The 14456-nt window shown below is 38.5% G+C and overlaps 1 protein-coding gene across 1 annotated transcript in view; it reads left to right on the forward strand.

The window, feature by feature from the left end:
- Window positions 1-14456, forward strand: part of PCDH20 (protocadherin 20) — a 117120-nt gene that overhangs the window by 24388 nt on the left and 78276 nt on the right. The window contains exon 2 of the mRNA XM_009885652.1: window positions 8173-8266. Coding sequence (XP_009883954.1) covers window positions 8173-8266 — 94 coding nt within the window. The remainder of the gene's footprint in view (window positions 1-8172; window positions 8267-14456) is intronic.

A 14456-nucleotide genomic window follows, 5' to 3' on the forward strand; every position in this document is an offset into this window, starting at 1 on the left:
AAAGAGTGGCAGATCAAGGAAATATATTTTGTGCTCCATGGCTTTCATTTTTGTGTCTAAATCAGTCCCTGAAAGAATGATCCAGAGAACAATTTGCTTGAGAAGAAGAAAAAGACAACTAGTTTCCATATTCAAAAGAATATTGGACTAATATGCAGTATATGATGATTTTTTTTTACAATTTGTTTATGTTTGACATGCCTATTATGTTTACTGTCATTTGACTTCAATTTAAACCCATGTATTTCATTGCAAATGCTTTGAGGTCATCCAATATTTACACTGTTGCAAATCATATTGGGTTTGCACAGCAACATTATTGTAGTGGGGAAGGGTACAGGGTGGCTTCTGCGAGAAGCTGACAGAAGCTTCCCCTGTGTCCAACACAGCCAATGCCAGCCGGCACAAAGATAGATCTGCCGCAGACCAAAGCCAAGCCAATCAGTGACGGTGGTAGTGCCTTTGTGATAACATATTTAAGAAGGGACAAAACAAAACAAAACAAACAAACCAAAAGTGAAAAAAAGCCGAACCAAACCTGTGCAACTGCAGCTGAAGAGAGGAGTGAGAATATGTGAGAACAGCAACTCTGCAGACATCAAGGTTAGTGAAGAAGGAGGGGGAGGATGGGCTCCAGGAGCTGGAGCAGAGATTCCCTTGCAGCCCGTGGTGAAGACCATGATGAGGCAGGCTATCGCCTGCAGCCCATGAATATTAATGGTGGAGCAGAAACCAAACCTGTGCAACTGCAGCTGAGGAGAGGAGTGAGAATATGTGAGAACAGCAACTCTGCAGACATCAAGGTTAGTGAAGAAGGAGGGGGAGGATGGGCTCCAGGAGCTGGAGCAGAGATTCCCTTGCAGCCCGTGGTGAAGACCATGATGAGGCAGGCTATCGCCTGCAGCCCATGAATATTAATGGTGGAGCAGATATCCTCCTGTAGCCCATGGAGGACCCCACACTGGAGCAGGTGGATGCGTGCAAAGGATGCTGTGACCCTGTGGGAAGCCCACACTGGAGCAGATTCCCAGCGGGAATTGTGACACCATGGAACGAAAAGACCACGTTGGAGCAGGTTTGGTGGCAGGACTTGTGATCCCATGCTGGAGGAGTCTGTTCCTAAAAGACAGCATCCTGTGGAAAGGACCAGCACTGGAGCAGTTTGTGAAGAACTGCAGCCTGTGGGAAGGACCCATGTTGGAGAAGTTCATGGAGGACTGTCTCCCATAGGAGGGACCCCATGCTGGAGCAGGGGCAATGTGAGGAGTCCTGCCCTTGAGGAGGAAGGAGCAGCAGAGGCAACATGCAATGACTGACCACAGTCCCCATCCCCCATCCCCCTGCACCACTTGGGAGGAGGAGGTAGAAAACTTGGGAGCAAAGTTGAGCCTAGGAAGAAGGGAGGAGTGGGGGGAGGGTGTTTTTAAGATTTGGGTTTATGACTCATTGTCCTACTTTGATTTTGATTGATAATAAATTAATTTTCCCCAAGTCGAGTTTCTTCTGCCAGTGACAGTAATTGGTGAGTGATCTCTCTGCCCTTATCTCGACCCATGAGCCTTTCATTATTTTTTCTCTCCCCTGTCCAGCTGAGAAGGAGAATGACAGAGTGGTTTTTGTGGGCATCTGGCATCCAACCAGGATCAACTCATCACACAAATATACCAAAAGGAGCACAATTCCTTTTCAGCACTGTTTTCCTACAATAAAATAGCTTGTCTTTCTTTCCTCTGTCTCTCAAATTATATTCTCAAAGATTAGAACATCTTGCCCACAACATCAAAAGTAATAAACATATTCTGCATTTCCTCATGAAAAACATTGCTTTCAAAGTTCTAGATAAGTTAATGAGGGCATTTGTTCCAGTGCTTCATATGCTGTATGCCTAGATCACTGATAGCAATTAAAATTTAAATTCGTTCAATTAATTTGAGGTAGTATCTCATATAGATTCTTAATAATCAGGCATAACATTATAAGATAATAGAAATTTTTGCTGTGTTTCATGACAGCTATGGATTAAGTGTTTTCAGTCAAGGGTACTCAACTGTGAAACAGCTTATAGAAGAGAAAGCATTAAGGCAAAGTATGTCTTATCTTCAAAACATGCTGCAAAGTCTGTTTTCCATACCATTCGCATTTTCATTAACAGCAATGGACTTCACCATGGCATATAATCGTAGCAGAGGAATTTTTACACCAATATGTATATAACATTTTCTTGTTCAGTGCCCCTTCTCTGAAATGAGCTATACCACGCACAATATAGAAAACAGCAAATGCTTCATAGCATACACCTGCTGAATAATTAAGTTACAGCAAACACTTCTTTGCTTCTGCAAATAAAATTAAACAGAAAAATATAGCAATCGGTCAAAATGTGAACATTTATCCCTATGAATATTATGTAGCATTTTAATGTAACATTCTCTTTGAGGATGGCTTCAAATTCTGTCTGGTTTTCCATCCACTCATTCAAAGAACATTTAGCTGCATTACAACCTGCTGAAGGGTTTCAGTGCCAGAAATTTCAGTATTTCTTCCTTTTTTTTTCAGAAGACTTACAAATTCTTGGATTTTATTCCTAACTGGGGGGAAGTTCTACAAAACTTAACTGATTTATTACAAACAACTCTGTCCAAAAGTATGAGAGTTTATCTAGTTCCCCTTCTAATATAACAGGGTAAGCTCTGTGATTATCTATATAAGTGTCCAATTAGCCCTAATGATATTTTATGATGATTAGATTCACAGGCTGAACAGTATTATTGTTAGTGATACTCATGGGGAAAAATAAGGAGAAAAGCAATTCTAACTTTGTATGCACAGTGAAAGACTCTGAACTAGCTTGTACTACAGAGGAAAGAGATCTCAGAGTTATAATACATTATTCTATGAAAACAGAGTAATCATCTTAATGTTCAGAAGCAGTCAAACAAGCAAATTGAGTATTAGGATTTATTAAGAAAGGAATGGCGAACTAATCAGAAAACAATGTTGTGGCATTGTAGAATACACAGTGTCCCTGGAACATGAATTTGTGTTTATCTCTGTTTCCTTGATTTTAAAATTAAGAAAAAAAGAAAAAAGAAAAAAAAAAGGATAAAATAAGCCTTAGAAAAGATACAGAGAAAGGCAACAGGACGACCAAAAGTAGAAGAGTTTCCACAGAAGTAATGATTAAAATCACTACATTTTTGTCATCTTAGGAAAGAGTTAAATAATTTTTAATATGATAAAGAACTATCACACCACAAAACACAAAGGTCCCAGAAAAGTTGGAACAGATTTTTTTTTTGTGATGTCTTATAATTTAAGAAACAGGAGGCAGCAGATGAAATTATCAAATGCCACTCTGAAAAAGGCTTTTCCCCATAAAGCAGAGTTAAGTGATAGAACTCACTGCAATAAGATATTGTGCATGAAAAAAAATGTATATGAGTTCAAAAACAATTATGAAAATCAATGGAAGAAAAGCTACCAAGAGTTATTAAATACTTGCAGCTCAGCAACTCATATCACTGTCTCAGAAGGACCAATCAGTAGCAAAAAAAGCATAATACAAAAATATTGCAGGACACTTGCTTTGTTCTTATATTCTTTCTAAAATATTATTAGTCACTCTTGGTGATAGAATTAGTCTGATCAGCAGATGATAAGGACATTGTGTTATTGCAGGAGAAAGAGGAAGAGGAGAAAATATTTTTTTAAATATTATATAATAATTGTATTTAGTGATATTTCTCTTATTATAAATTATTAAATAATAATTATAAAAATGCTATTGATGATGATGATGAACTGGGAGGTTCTATTGACCTTCTGAAGGGCCAAGAGGTGCTGAAGAGGGATCTGGTGTACTGGAGCACTGGGCAATTTTCAATGGTGTGAAATTTGAAAAGACCAAATGCTGGATTCTGCATCTGGGACAGAGTGACACCAGGCACAAGTACAAATTGGGAGAGAAGTGGCTGGAGAGCAGCCCTGCAGAAAGAGATCTGAAGATGCTGGTCAACAGCAGGCTCAATATGAGTCAGCAGTGTGCCCTGATGGCCAAGAGGGCAAATCGCATCCTGGGGTGCCCAAGAGGGCAAATCACATCCTGGGGTGCATCAAACACAGTATTGCCAGCCAGTCAAAGGAGCTGATTATCCTGCTGTATTTAGTGTATTAACCCTGAGTACTGTGTGCAGTTCTGGGCCCTACAATGTATGAAGGATATGAAGGTACTTGAATGCATCCAGAGGAGAGAAACAAAGCTGGTAAAGGGGGTGGAAGGCATGTCCTATGAGGAGTGGCTAAGGACTTTGGGCTTGTCTAGGGTGTAGAAAAGGAGACTGAGGGGTGACCTCATTGCTCTCTGCAGCTTCCTGAGGAGGGGAAATGGAAAGGGAGGTGCTGATCTCTTCTCCCTGGTATCCATTATTAGGACACATGGGACTGGTTCAAAGCTGTGCCAGGGGAGGTTCAGACTGGACATTAGGAAGCATTTCTTTACTGAGAGGGTGGTCAAACACTGGAACAGCCTTCCTAGAGAGGTGGCCGATTCCCCAAGCCTGTCAGTTTTTAAGAGGCATTTGGGCAATGCCCTTAACAACATGCTTTAACTCTTCGTCAGCCCTGAGTTGGTCAGGCAGTTGGACAAGATGATCGTACAGGCATGAAGCATCCAGGGAAACATCCACAAGTACTCATGACCAAAACCAGCTTGGTAAAGCTCCTGGAAATTTGAGGGAACTGATGTTGTTTACTCTGGAGAAAAGAAGGCTGGGGGAGACCTTATTGCTCTCTACAACTACCTGAAAGGAGGTTGTAGTGAGGTGGGCATCGGTCTCTTCTCCCAAGTAACAAGTGATGGGACAAGAGAAAATGGCCTCAAGTTACACCAGGCGAAGTTTAGATTGGATATTTGGAAAAATTTATTCATTGACAGGGTTATCAAACATTGGAACAGGCTGCCCAAGGAAGTGGGGGAATCACCATCCCTGAAGGTATTTAAAGGATGGGTAGATGTGGTGCTTAAGACCACGTCTTCTCTCTAGTATCAAGTTACGAGATGGTTAGAATGGCTCAAACCTGTGTAAGGGGATGTTCAGACTAGATATTAGGAAACATTCCATTATAACACAGCAATGGTCTGTGTCCTGGTTTGAGGTAAAACAATACCGATTTTCTTCAGTAGTTTCACTTCTTAGCTGGGCCTCTTCTAACTACTGAAATTAACAGCATATTGTGCAGACAGTGTTCACTCTCTCACAGTGATAAGACCTATGTTTATGGCTGATGCCCAGGCATGGTATGTAGAGAGGCTCCTGCTTACACTTATTGCTGTAACACCCAAGGCCAACCAACTTTGTTATTTGCCCCGTCGGAGGGTTGGAAGCAGAAAAGCATAGTGGGGTCCCACCCACAGGGAGGAGCAGACAGGACAGGTGACCTAAAACTGACCAACGAGGGTATTCCATCCCATCTACCTCATGCTCAGCATAAAAGCTGAGGTATCAAAAGGTCAGCCCTCTCTCTTTCTTCAATGGCCGATGTCTGAGGAGGACTCTGTCTGCCTTTGATCCCAATCCTGAATCCAGATACGGAATCCAGTTCCCGTCCGTCATTGAGTCCAGCCTGGGAGTGCCCCAGTGCCAGCCGGTGTCGTGATTGTCATCTTGGGAGCTTGATATGGTTTTCTATATATTTCATTATTTCTTCTTCTTTTATTATTAATATTTCATGAAAGTAGTTTTAGTTCCTTCTAAACTCATAAGTCTCTCCTCCTCTGCCTCTCTCTTTGAAAAGGGGTAGAGGGGAGCATCTGTCTGTTCCATCTGGGGTCCCTCAGGTCCCCAGTAGCCAACTTGACCTAAACCACAATAGTCTGCTTTAACGCTTGTGAAGCTTGAACGTGATAAGATACAAAAAATCCAGACGGCCTGACAGAGTACACCAGGGTTTTAAGATCTCAGTGGATATTTTAGAGAATATGGTTGAAGACAGCAGTAGAATATACCTTGGAAAGGGCTAATGCTGGGAAGAAGTGAAAGGAAAGAGAAGTAACTAAGAGGTAAAAATAGACATTTTAAGTGATTTGGCTGTGTCATGCATTCATCCTTATGAAAAGCAAACATCTTCACCAGTCGATATAAATTCCTAGGTCCCAGGTGGCTGCATGAGCAAAATGATTGATTGAAAAGTAAAAGTAAAAATGGAGGGAATGAAGATCCAAAATCATATGATTAAAGGAAAGATAAGATTATAATAAGATTTCTATGTCTGAGAAGTTGGTTGAAGAAAAGTAATCCATGGATGTTGGGAAGTACGTTTTGAAAAGCTTTAGGAACTACAACTATATTTGCAGATAAAATCTCTTTTTCTTCTAAAGCTTCTCAGTCATAAGTTTAAAAAGCTAAAGTCACTGACATACTACAGAGAAATGACATTCCTCCGAAAATACTTCTGCTTGCTTTTAAATTTCAATGGCACATTCCTAGAATGAAGCGTATAGATGAATTTGAGTAGCTTTAGAGGCTTATATTGAAAGTCTGGGGACTTATCCATTGATTTATATAAAATAGTAATGAAGTATCTTGCAAAAATTGTCTTCATATAAGAATATATAGTGGACAATTACAGCTTTTAGAGAGACTGTTTTCCCTTACCTCAGAGGTTATTTCTAGCTCCTCACAATTGTCAAGATATTGAAGCCAACAGATACAGTCCATACTTTTTTTTACATATTCACACTTGTTAAATTTTGTCTAATTTTGACTTAAGAACAGAGGAGTCAAGTAACAGCAACTGTACTGCAGGTCAATTCAAGTCAAAATTATCTGCTCTTGAAGGAGCGAAAAAACAAGAAGAAAAAAATCCAGCCACGAGTAGGACAGGCTACAGATGATCTGTCCAGACAGGTTACTCATGGAGATGTATGTTCGGTGTTGGAGGTTAGGGAGAAAGAGCAGGAAATGTGACAGATCCCCAGCCAAAGCATTCACAGGCAGTTTCTAGGCACTGCAAGGGAACTCATGTGCCAACCTTCTGTCTTCTGCTACTGACTGATGATACTAGTCCCTTTGAGCTGGCCAGCTGCAGAGATAAAAGCCCAGGCCCAAAACAAGTCTATGCAATTTAATTCCACAAGACAAATCTGAGGCTGACCTTGCCTACTCCATGCCAGAGTTTGTCCCTTCAGCCTTGAGCCTCACGCTGTGTTGCAGACAACATTTTCTTTTAGAGCTAACTCACTCCATGAGACAAACGGACTGAGGGTAAAACTGAATCAAAATTTTAGCCCCCAGTTACAGTGATTCAGACCACTGAATGACCATTTAATCCCTCTAAATTTGTAAAGTCAAACACAGACTGTGATTTTTCCAGGGTTAAAACAGTGAAAAACATCAGATCAAACACTAGGATTAAAAATTTGCAAAGAAACTGTGGAAATACTAATAATCTGATGTTTACCACAACTAGCTATTTATGGTACGTGCAGCAGTCTGTCTGTGACTGATGTAATTTAATTGAGGACAATTCTCCAAAAAAAAGTTAGCTTATATCCACAAAGTTTTGCCTCTGATGTTTTACAAACTCTTATGTCTGTAACATAAAACCTAGAAAAAGTGTTTTTGTACTAGAGTCATGCTAACTATTAAGCCTGTTATTGAACATAATTGACATGCAATAACATGTGTTTTCAAGTGACTGCTTAAATGTATAAGCTTCAGTTTTCATTTATTTCCTCAAACAAGTTATTTTTTGTTATTTCACGCTATAGAGAAAATATGTGGAGACTAGAAAGTCCAAATATTATGGAGTAAATACTAATGTAATTTTTAACAGTTGTAGTAAAGATGTTGGTAAACCGCTTGGGAAAGAAAAAGTTATGGCAATTATTTTTTCATAAATACCTGTGATGTTATTACAATAAACCTTGTTTGCAGTATCTTGTATCATTTCCATGATAGTGAAAGTCAGGTCGGGTGAGTGAATTAAATGACACCAGAGGGAATTTGCATCAGACCCAAGGATGAATTTACTGCTCTGCACTAACTCTGTTAGGGTATATCTTTAAATTATGCTCTATGGTATCTCTTTAGAAGCTAAGCACTTTTCAAGTGAAATTTGAAAATAATTCTATTTTATAATTTTTCGTCAGTTTTACTTTTTTGTATTCTAAAGGTACATCACATTTGCAATCAGAGAAGTGATTAGTAACCAAGCTATCTCAATTCCTGACAGCAACAAAGCTGTCCTGATTCAAGCCACTGTGCAGGTATGAGGTCCTGAAGTATACATGTTTTTTCAATAATTCAGTTGGTGAGATAAAGGCAACTTTAGTATGCCTGCAGGTGCCACAGCTACCTCCTGTGAGTGTGGTACCTATCTACCCTTAGGGTGATTTATAAGGATATTAATGAGGACACTCAGTTATAGTTCATTAGGGAACAGCTTATTTAAAAGAGAAAAAAAATAGAATAACTGGGAAATCAGGCACCATCCATCCCCTGAGTGTCCTGGAGCAGTGAGCCTTAAGGGTATGTCTGTACTACTGAATGAAATGTCCCTCACCAACACCATGTGTGTCTTGTCTCCATTTGGCAAACTGTCTTCCCTTCCAAAATAGGTAGTGTCTGTTATCCCTGTGTCATCCCTGAATCAGGCTCAGGCAATGTCTGTGAGAACATTTGTTTCACAAGCCAAACTTGCATCAAGGAGCTCATGGAGAGTTGTGCTTGGGATAGTGCTTGAACCCACCAGCACTGTTTATTTAAATATATCATACAAGTCCTGGATGGCCAAATCAACATTAGTTCTTCTGGTGGTATTCCCCAGGCACTAGGTGACCAAGTCTTTTGGGTGACCAGATCCACCAGTTGGCACATGTAGGGGAAAGCAAAGCACTCAGAAGCCATGGGTACTGAGCAGATCAGATTTACAAGTGGGGCAGTGAGGAGATGGCTAGAGATGCTTGCAAGCAATATGGTGGAGTTTGGGCAGTTAGAAAAGACCTGCACTGAGGTATGTTACAAATCTGGAAAATCGTTGTTCTTCAGTGGAAAAGTGTTTAGACGGGAAATTTCTGACCAGCTTTGTCACGGTGTATATAGAATCATAGAATCATAGAATGGTTTAGGTTGGAAGGGACCTTGAAGATCATTGAGTTCCAACCCCCCTACCATAGGCAGTGACACCTCCCACTAGACCAGGCTGCCCAAGGCCACATCCAGCCTGGCCTTGAACACCTCCAGGGATGGGGCCTCAACAACTTCTCTGGGCAACCTGTTCCAGTGCCTTACAACCCTCAAAGTGAAAAATCTTCTTCTTAATGCTTAATCTAAACAGACAATGTTCCAAATCTCACTGCTTTCCTCATCAGCCCTCTTCCCTTCTGCTTTTCTGCATCTCTACAGCAGCAAAGAGAAGCAGAGCTGCCACTGCCCCATTGAAAAGACAGTCTTCTCATTCCACTACCTAGTCCGTACTACCTTTCTTAATAAAAACATAGAAAGGAGAAAGCCAAATTTAGTCCATGATCTATGAAGACTCCTGGACATTCAGCAATCCCCACTGCACCAAAAGGAGGTAGGGCCAAACCCTCCTGTCCATGGTGTAAGCTGCTCCTCACAAAACTCAAGGAAGGCCAAGGATACCGATTTTCTGTCCTCAAGTTCTATTGAAAAACCCGTTTCAAGAATTTCCAAGTGGTATATTTTAGGAACATTAGTATGTGTGTTTACTCTCATTGATCTTCCGTGATCTTTACTTAAGTAGATCAAGACTGCTCTATAGTAGATGTGATAAAAAAATGTGTACATGTTTCTTACTCCTGCATCATCTACAAATTATCTTCTGTTTTCTTTTGGAAAAGGTATTTTCTCTTTGTTTGTTTGTCTGTTTTATATAGATTTGTTCTGTTCTCATTATAAATATGAGAAGAGTGATGATATATGTATATACAATGATATATGTATATATCATCACTGTTGTCATTGCTCTCCTTACCTGCAACTGAATGATATGAGAATTTGAAGAAAATATTCCTTCTTCCTTAGCTTTCCTGTCAATTAGTCGCTCTGGCTCGGTCTTTTATTAAATATGTTGAAAGTTTTTGGGTAACCTTTCTTGCATTTACTAGTTCATAGGGTCATTACAAAGTCTGAACACTGTTTGTGCTATGGTTTATATCTGCTTACAATGATATATGACTGGCACTGTGCTGTGTGCATTTCTGTTTATATATCAACAGAGTATTAATTGTAAGATAACTCCCTGTCTCTCTTAAGTAACATTTGCAGTATCTTGATTTAAACTTCTCATTTGTATTTCATATTCTCTGGGATAAAATATTTTGATATCTTGAATGTTAAATCCAGATATATTTCAAATTTAATGAAAAATATGATGTAGGTAATGCAAACAAATTTTTGGTGTTATATAAACCTATGCAACACTAGTCTTCTCTATTTGCAATTAATATGCAATCACAAAAAATTTGCTGAATACATCAGCTGCAGTGAAAAAAGTTTGTGTTAACAAGTACGTGGATTAAAACTGATGTACTGATGTGTAAACAAGTGTTTATTTTACCAGAAATTTCAAATAAAAACACTTTCTTTAGACATCAAATCTGAAAAATACAAAGTGAAATCCATGAAAACACCTTGATACTGCATCTCTGCCTTTAGGGATTAACAGATTTCACCTGCTGGAAACATTTACAACAAATCTTTAAGACAGTAAGAGTGCCCTAAAATATAGAAATTGCATTAATGTTTGAAGAATAATAGAATCATAGAATCATTCTGATTGGAACAGACCTTTAAGATCATCAACGTCCAACTGCTAACCTAGCACTGCCAAGTTACCACTAAACCATGTCCCTCAGCATTACATCTACACATCTTTTAGATACTTCTAGGGATGGTAATTCAATCACTTCCCTGGGCAGCCTGTTCCAATGCTTGACAACCCTTTCAGTGAAGATTTTTTCCCTACTATCCAATCTAAACGTCCCTGGCACAACTTGAGGCCATTTCATTTGTCTTATCGGCTGTTACTTGGGAGAAGAGACTGACACCCACCTTGCTACAAGAAAGGTATCCTCAAACTCCTATTGCTGCATGCAAGCCCGGAAATACACTACAAATTAAGATAAAATGACATAGTCAGTAATAGGTTATTTCTAAGGGACAAGTTGCCTGAACAGATTCATAATAGAATATTGATTTTCTCAAATTTTGGCCACTAATTTTCCTCCACCAATTTAGTGCAATTACTTTCACGTCTAGGTTTTGGAGAATGTAGGTATTTCATTGCATATTACCCGTATCTATCCATTGGTATACGTGTACTACATGATTAGATACAGAAAAGTGAATAACTGTTACTAACACTCATAGTCATAACATAATGTAAATAATGATTATGATTTTATTTTTAAATCACTAAGGGAAGTTCCTGCTTAAAAAAATTGAAACAGCCTGTCATAAGTAAACCTAAATAATTAAACAAAAACTTAAATACAAAACAAAATTTAAAAGTTAACCTGATCCTAGATGAAATTAGCTGTAAAAGTCCATGTAATAAAATAATTTTAAAATTATAAAAATAACATACAAATCAAAATAAAGTAAAACATTAAATGTGAAATATGCTTAAATTAAAACATTGAAGATGTAATGGGAAATAAAACGTACATTAAAATCCAAGTTTACTTCCAAAATATGCATCTCAACAAAAAGGAAAACTTTATTTCGGAAAAACTTATTAAGACAAACATTCCTGAAATCAGTATTCTGTCCTGGGAGAAGAGAAAAAGGCCTAGCTCTTGAAGACAGCTGAATATCTTTCATCAAAGAAAGGAGAAATTCACTTATGGAAAATCTCTCCATTTACAGAGCTCTGGGACACGCTTTGGCTTTCACTTTCCATTAGTCCAAAACAAACCCGCCAGACCCAACAAGGCATTGCTCGAGCGTACACAAGGGAGATTCCTCTTTCTCCTGGTGGAACTTTTTTTCAGCTGTGCCATATTAAGATTACTAAATGGTCATAGTAAATAGTATAATGACTACTGGGACCTCATTAAGTTCCTAGAAATTCAGACCATGCAACTACAGATTTATGATTTAAACTTTGTTTTCTTTCTTTTTTTTCTTTTAACTGCTGTATGTAGTTTATGTTTCCTCTGAACCAACGGCAAGTTGGTTTGAAAAAAAATATATCTTAATTAAACATTAAATAACTGTCTTTTTGTGTGTGTGTGTTTTTGTTTAAAGTAATGATAATAACGATAATAACCCTTTAAAATTGAAAATTCCAGTTGCACTGTATTTACCCAACTTTAAGTGCTAAAACTGTTTTTTTCCTCTCTGGACCAAAGACAGCTGTTACAGGAAAATAGATTCCTGTTAAAAATGTCTGTGCAGCAGAGGAAGAACAGTATTTTATACTGTATTGTATCTTGTATCTTACATTTCTTTACATTACTCCTTTGTTTAAGATAATGACATTTCTGCTAAATATCACAATGCAGAGGTGATATAACCTGCATACAATGAGATACGAAAGCAGAGTAAATAAGAGATTTGGTAATAGAAGTACATTCTTTGGAATATTTTTGCCACAAGATAGTAGATTAAATTGTTCGGACTACAATACAAGCTAGAATGAAAGTAAAGAGTACAGATGAATAATAGTCCTCCATATTATCTTACAAGCTTTTTGGGAAAGAATAAAAGTACTTTGGCAAGCGAAATAGCTTTGGCAATTCACAGGAAAATGAGGAGTCACTTTAGAAACAGCAACTAACAAGTGTATGAATATTAAGCAACATTGTTATAAATACTAAAATTATTGCATGATTTCTTGCTAACTTGGATGAAGGAAGTTTCCCACAATGGAAGATATCTAGCTTTAAACATTAGCACAAAGCTTCACCAAGGGCAAAAAAAAACCCTACTGCAAACTGAAAATAACAAGACAGAGTCAGATTCTCTGTGATTTGATCAAGTTTATACATAGCAGACCCCAACTGCAAGCAAGAGTAGGCAGAACATGTTTTGCAGATAATTAAGTCAATCAGTGAAAAGACAGTATAGTTTATAAGTCGTAGAATCAAAAAAAAAAACCCAAAACAACGGAGCACAGATCAGGTAGATTTTTTTCATTAGTGGTGAACAACAGAATGATTCAAGTCAAGCAATACAGGTAAGACCTTATCTTCCTTTGATCACTTCAAAACCCACTGGTCACAATCTTGATGATTTATGGCAGTTTAATTGGCAGGCCATGACTCTCACATGCCAGATAATAGGAAAATGGGGAGAAAAGTCTAATGGAGAGCTGATCTTGGAAGCAACTTTGCAAGCAAGGAGCATGAGAGGACTATTACCTAATCACCATTGCACTAGTACAGTCCATAGACAGAGACTGCAGAGGTGGGCCAGTGACAGCAGTAATGAGGGCAATCCAAATCAGCATCCTAAGGAGACAAACCACAGGCTAGCTCTGATTAGGAGACCTGTAAATTCTTTGTCACAACCAGCAGAGGAGTTTATTGATGGAGAAAGAAGCTATTATGAGATATCTTCTACTGGACAGGTATCCAGGAAACAGGCTAGGCTAGGTGCTATGGTTTTCTCCAGAAATTAAACAGCTTAAGTGTACATTTTGGTATCTGGAATGCTTCAAGAAATCCCACTAGTTGTGTCCTGGGGATAGAAAGTTTGTTCAAGAGACTTCAAAAACTGTTACATGTTTATCAGTGGCTGTGAATCTGTTCTAGACTATATCTGTGATGACAACCTACAAGCATACACTGCTTTCAAGAGACCCAAGGGCTTGCCATCTCTGTCACATCTTGAAATTCTTTCAGCAGTTAGGAATGAATCTCTCTGGAAACCATCCAATCCCAGTGAAAGACATGGGTATACAAGTGCCAGGAGGGAAGCAAGACTTTTTCTAACGAACTCATGAAGTCTAGAAGCCACACAACTAAACAAAGAAATTAGTCCTCTCTGTCTTCCCATCTTCCCAATGTCAGTAAGGCAACACACACATATAAGAATTGTCTTTAATTTTAAAGGTACTGATTCAGCTTAGTTGCTCTGCTGTGAATATCTGAAAGTTTAACCATTTAATTTGCTGTAACAAATGTGGTAAGATAAACAGCTATGAAGGGAAGGACACATTCTGCAGACCGTGCATTTAAAAAGAGAAGGAGTCTCAGTTTACTATTTACTATTCTCATACAGTATTTCCTGGGTCTTCTCCTTCTGTGTTTCTTCCTCACTGGTTTCAAGCTGATCTTTAACTAACTGTACAATTTCTCAGCTGTTATCAAAACTATGTCCCCAGTTTTTACCAGCTGATATTCTGGTTCTTGAATTTACCCTTTCCTCGTCATTTTATGTCTCAATCTGCAATAAATTACCAAAAGCATATATAGCACACTTTTTTAT

Source organism: Charadrius vociferus, unplaced genomic scaffold, assembly GCF_000708025.1.
Source record: "Charadrius vociferus isolate BGI_N301 unplaced genomic scaffold, ASM70802v2 scaffold285, whole genome shotgun sequence".
NCBI lineage: Eukaryota > Metazoa > Chordata > Aves > Charadriiformes > Charadriidae > Charadrius > Charadrius vociferus.